Below are 7,919 nucleotides of genomic sequence, written 5' to 3'. Positions count from 1 at the left end.
AAAAAAAAAAAAAAAAAAAAGGAAAGCAAAGTCCATCTGCAACAATAACTCCAGAAGGACAGTAGTATTTTAAACGCTTCCTTCAGTCTGCATGAACGCGAATCAATCAGAGCATTTTATATAGCTGAAAGAGATGACACCTGTAACATACCAAACGTCCACTCCCACACAGTACCATGGCAATACATGTTTTAAACCTTACGGTGTGGATCAAGTACACCGACGGAGCTGCAGTAACATTCTGGGAAATCCGGGGATGCTACAATACTCCAAACAGGGACGGAGGCTTAAGGCAGCACGCTATGAACCTTTACTGAACACACCGCTGGTATCAGCTGGATGTTAAGAGCTGGACTAACTGCTGCGGCTATTCATTCAGGCTGGCTGGTATCAGGTAACAGCATTCCTATCTGACATCTTGCCAAGACACTGGTTACAGTCGCATCCACATGAGTAAACACCGCACAACTGCCCAGGACCGACAATACTCACCCATTCATTTCTTGTCTGCTTTATCAGAGTTCCTATAAGCACAGCTGGAAACACAACCCTGTTATTCCAAGACACAACACAACAGCATCCCCACCCTAAAACGACAATCAACAGGACAAGACTTTCCAAGGCCATTTTCACCTTTCTGCACCCTCATGATTTGCCACGTGCCACAGAGCCCGTTGCAGAGAGCACCAGGGATGAAACTCAGGATTCCCAACTCTCAGCAATGGGACTGCGTCAACTCCTCACTTTCAAGATTAAGATTTGAACTCTTCAATTTAAAATACTGCGAGTTTGTTGGTAAATGTTGAAGTGTGCTGAATGAGATGATCGCTTACTAATACCCTGCAGCTTTCTCTTGCCTCCCTGTCCTGATCTTCTCACACAGCCTTCCTATTAAAATTTGTAAATAAGAATGCAAAACCAGCACAATCTATTAATGAAAGTCTGGCATACGAGCAACCGCTACCTATTTGTCATGAAGGAGAAGAACTGCTTAAACATGGCAAGTTATCAAAGATTAGTCAGTGCACAAAACAGAACTGCTTTCGCCCAGGAAAAGGATTAGCCTTTCCCCATCATCATCATCTTCCACCTCAGCATGTGGAAAAGCAGTTTAGCAAGTCTTAGGTCTCTCTCCTAACATATTCCAACCCTAGATCAAGTTTTGTGGAGGAGCTTCTTAGAGAAACCTACTGGTATTTGGTAATTGGAGCAGGGAAAAATATAGCAAGAGCTTTGTATGATGAAAAGGGATATAGTCAGAGGCAGTAAACAAATCTGCATTTGGTGTGCAGCAGATGTCAGCATTAACCAGACTAATACTGAAGCACATCGAAGGTGGATACATAAGCAATGATCTCAAAAGCTGGGGATAAGTCTCACCTAATAGAGATGGAAATTAACGTTTGGGAGCTGCCAAATCTCCAACCTAACAACGAAGAAAGTTTTGTCAGTTTAGAATGCAGACTTGAGATACTGAAGGCAGGCTCTAAATAATGGACTCCTATTAGGCCGATGTTAACGATACAATTTCAGGTGAAAGGTCTAAAGCGGGATCGGGTGTAGTTAAAGCAGTTTCTTTCAAGTCTCAGGTTTTGCAGTTGGTGAAACAGAGACGGAGTATAAAAATGCCCTAAGGAACAATGGAAAGAGATAAATGCAGGGTTTGTAACTACATGGGTTTAAAGAAACAGAGTTCTAATATGGAAAGAATCTCATTTAAATCATTTCCATATATGGACAGTTGACTAGCTAATAAATGTATATTGCATATAAAGAAGATATACTGACCTCACCTGTACGATAAAGGATAACGAGTACAGAGTCATATATTATTGCTTGACCACAACCTGCTCTGGACCACCCAGCTGATAAAAGTATATTCCAAAGCCGTACAGTTATTAGTGACATTTTACTCAAAAATAATAAACACCAATAAAATTGTAACAGTATATATTGTAGTATATATTCATATATGCTGGTCAGTCACTAAGTCCTGAGGAAGGAACCAATTATAAAGTAATTTACTCATTTTCACAATCCAAACAGTTGAAACATAAAATTTAACAGCATAAAACAAGATAGATTATTAAACCTAAAGACTCTTAAAAATCAATTTTTAATCAAGAATATAGGACAAGATAGTTTTAATTTTTTTTTTCCCCCCTAATAGTGAATTTCATAGGGCATATCTCCAACTGGCAGCTGTGGAAAGCTTATGCTATGGCTCTATTTTGTACAATTACTTCCTAGTTAAAGCACTAAAACTTTCAGCACCCTTGTAAGAAGAAAAGTTCAGATCCAATACGAAAGAGACTGTAGTAGGCTGACTTCAGCTATAGTCAGCACTACAGGTATAAGAAAAACGGATCCAGTTCCTGGAGTTCATCTCTCTTTACAGTAAGGTAAACGGCTTGTTCAAGCTTCCTTAAGCTTCCCTATCACTTATCTGCTGGAAGAGAAACTATCAGATTTTATCACTCTGAGAGAATAAGGAAAGAACATTCTTGTGTGAGTGCTTTATCAACTATATTCTAAAGATACTTAAAGCTCAAAGCTGAACGTCTATCACTCCCTGGTAGTGTAAAGGTGTAACACAGATTCAAAAAGAAAGTTCCTTTCCTTTCTACCAACCTCACAGTTAGCCGTATTTGTATTACTTTGCAGAACATCTCAAACACAGAACAATGAAAAAGTTATAAGACCAGGTTGATATCTATCGGTGATCCATTATATGTAAGAAGCAGCAGCATATAAGAAAGTCCCATACTCAAAACCTCTTCAGAAGGTTTCTTCTTCCTCCCAAATCAATTATTTCTCCGACTGCCACAGCAAAACTGGCACCAGTGACAGCAAATGTGTACATCAAAGCTGTAGCATCACTTGAAAGACCTATATTTCAAGATATTATTTACCACAATTTCCCATTGTTAAACCCAAAAAAATCACACTCAAGTTCCCACCAACATGCCCATGGAAAGATGGTCCCCATTCCCAGTCAACCATCACAATCTGTGCATTAAAGAACACATATAAAACCCAACCTTTCGGGCTCGCACAAGCAGAGACGCTGCTCAGGATTTCACCTCTCAGAACACTGCTCTGCTGCTGACCAGGCAGCATCACGACAATCAGTTGCACAGTAACTGGAATTCAAAGCTGTGGACCAAACCTACCACCTTGCTAAGCAGTTATGCTAGCATCTCTTCTTCACCTCAGCATCACAGGTCTAATGATTAGAATTCAGTTTTTAAGCCTTCAGGTGCTGCTTTTGCTTGGAGATACTGTTCTACCAAGATGCTTCAGGGGACCTGCTCATCATTCAGCCCAGCAACACCTACCCAAGACAGTCAGAGAAGGTGTGGTGTTTGCTCATCACTCCAGTTAACTACTGCCAACTCCGGGATCAGAGTTGAGCCCTGTGGGAATACGCCTTAACAATTTGTCTCTTTCTTTTCAGAAGTCTGAGTTTTGCTGAGATTAATGTTCTGGAAAGGCACAAGATACACTAGTGTGCAAACGTCAATTTGCATTTACAAAGTCTTTCCCATTAACTGTCTACTGACCATGGCTTTTCTCTCAGTTGGGTGTTCCCAAAAAGCAGTGACTATAGACTCATTTCTCAGCCAAGAAAAGCACAGGGGAAGAGGCAAACATTGCCTTTATACTTTCTCATTGAGAGAAAGTTTTCAAGCTTGCAAGCAATCTAAGAGATGGAGTAATCTGCGTCAAGATGAAATCTGTAAAATCCCATCAAGGGCTACTCTGCTGCCCAGGGTATCTACACCAGAGTGAACGCCAGCTTGCAAAACACCCTTAGTGCAGAAAGCAGCAAGACAAAGAAAGAAGTCCACAACTTGCCCATGCATTATTTTTCCCCCTTAATGCATTCCTCAATTGTCAACTCATGACAAAATTTAGAGCCTTTCTGCACTGTTCTCGCAGAACACTTGACCACCAGCAGAGCTGATTTCTGGCCAGTTGCCTCCTTGCTTTTCAGAAGCCTCTCGATGCATTGTTTTGAGTGCTACAGAGCGCACGACTGAGAAATGGAATTACTTCCCCGAAAGTTATTTTGCCTTACGCTCTTAGTATCTGATAATATTTACTCATCCTTTCAGCTAAGATTCAATACCACTGAAGCAATTAAGATCTTCAGTGCTCTCAAAATCACTGCTAAGTGTCTGCTGAATCAGCCTTAGTAGAACTTAGTGGTCCCACTGAAACAGATATGAAACACCTTTACCAAAACGCAACCACAACAGGGCTACCAACTCCGCATTTTTTTTTTTTGTTTTATCATGGGTTTTAATATACAAGAACTTCAAACAAGTACCTTTAAGAGTTCGACTGTCTCAAGGGGTTTGCTTTAAGCAGCCCACCCTGGAATTTCTCCTTAAACATTTCTTAGTTATGAAAAGCAAGAAACACGATTTTCCTGGGACAAGCTAGTTCCCACAGTGTGACAGAGAATCCAGATACAGTGTTTGGCATTTAGAAGAAACTGTGTAATCAAAGTACTGAAAGACAAACATGCAGAAATTTAAGCCCTGAAAAAATGCCAATCTATTTTTATGAACTACAGCCTATGAACCATTTCTGAATAGGACTGAAAACATTAAATACTATTCTGTCCATTAATTACCAAGTATGTCAGACTATGTATTTCGAAAACAAATTATCAAATAAAAAAATTGAGGGAGATGAAGAACTTTCTAAAATGAACTTTGTTTCCTCTGTATTTTTCCAGATATTTCAAGATAGCATTTTTCAGGATAAGGAGCAGCTCAAACTCAAAACAGAGCTGAACAACAAACAACGGTGGTAGAGCCTTCTACTGTCTGTACTTCGAAGAACCATTTAATACACTCAAAGGAAGAAATTTTTCCTTATGTGGATAAGCGAGGCTGATCTTTTGCAGTTCTCTTAACAGATGTCCTGGCCTTGATGTCCCCTTTCAAGTTTATTCTTTTCTAAATCAAGACACTGAGGTCTCTTGTGGACATATGGTGTATGGACATTATAGATGCTGTTTTTCTTTGCAAATGTGCTAGGATCTTCTGACCTCAGGTCATACTGGCAAGAAGTTACCATCTGCCTACTCCTGTTAGATGATCAAAAAGGAGCATTTCTGGCTCTTCTGCTACATCAAAACACCAAAGGTAGTTAGAATATTGTACTGCTTGCAGTTGGCACTCTCGCTGTATCTCATCTGACCTTGAAACTCTGTCCAAAGTAGTAAAAGCAGCAACCAAACTGGGGGTGGAGGAGCGGGTGTATCACAGGACTGAAAGCATGGCTTGGAAAAATCCAGCAGCGGGTTTATCATCAGAGGGCCAAGTTAGCCCTTACGTTCTCTAACCTTCCCTTAATTACCTTCAATTTCCAAATAACCTCAGTGCACAAACATTGTGGGGGAAATCCAAAGAAATAACACTGATGTAACTCAAAAGAATATTTCAACACAGCAGTACATACACAGCATCTCTCTCTGTGTCTTTGCTGAACACTGCACAGGATTTCTTGGTCCCTTCTAGAAACAAAGGATGAGAGAAAGTTTGAAAGCAAAGGCCAGCTAAACCAAAACTGAATCAAGATTTTCCTACTAACCACTAGATTGTGCTCTCAGACACAGCAAATATTTCCATTTTTAATTATGTGAAGATTATAAACGCAGTTTTGTTTTGTTCACAGATAAACTGCCTCAAGAGGACAAAACTGTTGAAGAAGCTTTGTCAAAATCCCATTCTCCAGTGGAAGATAGCGGCCAGCAGTGTGTCTCCTCAAAGAATATTGGAATTGAAAAAGCATTATGCAAATGCAGGGATTGTTCCAAAAAGTTTCAGTGCAACAATGCATTTCTGCGTCTCACTTTTGTAAAGATGCCTTCAGTTTATAATTTCTTTAGCCTTTTTTTTAAATAGGGAAAAAAAACCCCAACAACATTTGAAACAGTTACTAAACCTACCTCTGACTCCTACTGAGCTTTTCATTCGGCTTCTTTCCTGAGATTCTCAGGCCCCTCTTAATTTGTGGAAGACCAGCAAGTGACAGGGTTGCTGTACCCCTAACTTGGCCACTTTCAGCCTCTAGCACTTAAATCCATCACAGCATGAGATGAAGGCTTAACCGGCTTCAAGAAGCCACTAACCAAAAGCGCTGTAAACGCACCGCGCAAATTAACAAGAAACTGTTTGATTCCAACCAGTTGTCACAACAGCAGTATCCACAAACTCTCCAAAAGAAGTCTTATTTCCCCCCTACCCCAAGTAGCGGAGTCCCTTTCATAAATTAAAGAATACTTGTCGCTGACCATAGCATCACCATCAGGTGTGCTTAGTCGATACCTACGAAACAGACAACTCGAAAAGGATGAAACACTTTCCCAGCCTTTAAACTGAACATATCTGAGGCAGAAGTGAGAAACTTGTACAATGTTAAAAAGTTACTTCCTTGTATTTTGCATTTAGCTGTATAATAACCTCTGCCCAGGTTTCAAGCAATCTGACCCAAGTTAAGTATTTTCTTAATAAACAATCACGGAAGATTTGCCTTAAGAAGCAAGGGAAAGAAAACAAAAGATTTCCATAAAGTACAGTACCTCTGTGTCTGCACCATGCCCTTGAATAAATCCATATTGCATCTAGCTCGGCAAATCAAAATTAAGCCAAAAGAAATACCAATAGAAACCTCTCACCATGTTCAACGAAGACGTTACAGTGCGGGCCCCCATGCCTTGATGACTCCTTCTTCCCTGCTCCTTTGATAAAGTGCAGGGCAGGCAGACTTGGCCTCCTTTGGTCCCCAAGAACTTTTCCAGGCTGCTGCCCCATAAAGTAACTATGGGCCGCCTTTCCCAGGACAAGAAGTTTTTGAAGACGTCTGTGATCCCCGATCTTCCAGGTTGGGAAGGAGCTTTGAAGGAGAATGTATTTTAGGTGGGTGCGTTGGCTGCACTCGCTGCGTGATAAAGTCACTTGAGGGAAAGAATTAAGACAAGCGCAGATTCCTCCAAAGCTTCTGAAGATGGCAACAAGGCTCCGTAGGTGACTTTATGCAAAAAAAATGAGTAAAAGTTCCAACTGCTTAGTAACCAAGCGTTACCAAAGTTTCAGGTTGCCATATGTAGTGCATCTTCCACCGGGTAAAGGAGAATTAGTTCGCGTGATAAAGTCACTTGAGGGAAAGAATTAAGACAAGCGCAGATTCCTCCAAAGCTTCTGAAGATGGCAACAAGGCTCCGTAGGTGACTTTATGCAAAAAAAATGAGTAAAAGTTCCAACTGCTTAGTAACCAAGCGTTACCAAAGTTTCAGGTTGCCATATGTAGTGCGTCTTCCACCGGGTAAAGGAGAATTAGTTCATCTCACAAGCGAGAAACCACATGTAGGCTCACCCAGGGCAGGAAACAGCCATTCCCACTGCAACCAGTGTCAAGGTTTCTTTTTTTTTCCTCCTTTTCTTTTGCATAGCATTGAGTTAGCGAAGGCCAAAGAGCCACGTATTTGGCTTCAAGTATCGTTGAAGTCTAGCAGGATCAAGTACACTGAAACCATGTCAGCTCACAAGGCAAAGCAGAGGCAGCTCTGGGCCTGGCAGGCTCCACACGCTCCTTGGGGCGAGGGAACGGGACGAGGGGCTCCTGCGGTCCAGCCTCACAACGCCTCGCCTTCTTCCACGCCCCGCCCCCCCCCCCCCGCCGCTACCTCTCCCGCACACCGGCAGAGGCGAAGCGGGCCAGCGGGGCCTCGGGGGCCATGGTGGCGTCGAAGCAATGCTGGGGCCGCCAGGCCGGCGCAGGTGGCTGCCCTCCCGGCCTGCTGCCCCTCTCAGATGGAGCCGGGTGCCGGGGATGGGGTGCGAGGCTGGGGACGCGCTCCGGGAGGCCGGTTCCTACACAGCAGCCAGAGGAGGTCAAGCGGG

At 42.3% G+C, this 7,919-nt stretch overlaps 1 protein-coding gene across 1 annotated transcript in view; it reads right to left on the bottom strand.

Annotated features, from left to right (window-relative positions):
• The window catches only part of ABL1 (ABL proto-oncogene 1, non-receptor tyrosine kinase), an 84,059-nt gene extending 77,016 nt beyond the window's left edge, over positions 1–7,043 (bottom strand). The window contains exon 1 of the mRNA XM_009286935.2: positions 6,695–7,043. Coding sequence (XP_009285210.1) covers positions 6,695–6,830 — 136 coding nt within the window. The 5' untranslated portion in view covers positions 6,831–7,043. The remainder of the gene's footprint in view (positions 1–6,694) is intronic.
• Between the last annotated feature and the right edge of the window lie 876 nt (positions 7,044–7,919).

This window comes from Aptenodytes forsteri, unplaced genomic scaffold (genome assembly GCF_000699145.1).
Source record: "Aptenodytes forsteri isolate BGI_AS27 unplaced genomic scaffold, ASM69914v1 Scaffold136, whole genome shotgun sequence".
Taxonomy (NCBI): Eukaryota; Metazoa; Chordata; class Aves; order Sphenisciformes; family Spheniscidae; genus Aptenodytes; species Aptenodytes forsteri.
Note: the sequence above shows the minus strand (reverse complement) of the source record. Positions and strands in the feature narration are given on the sequence as shown.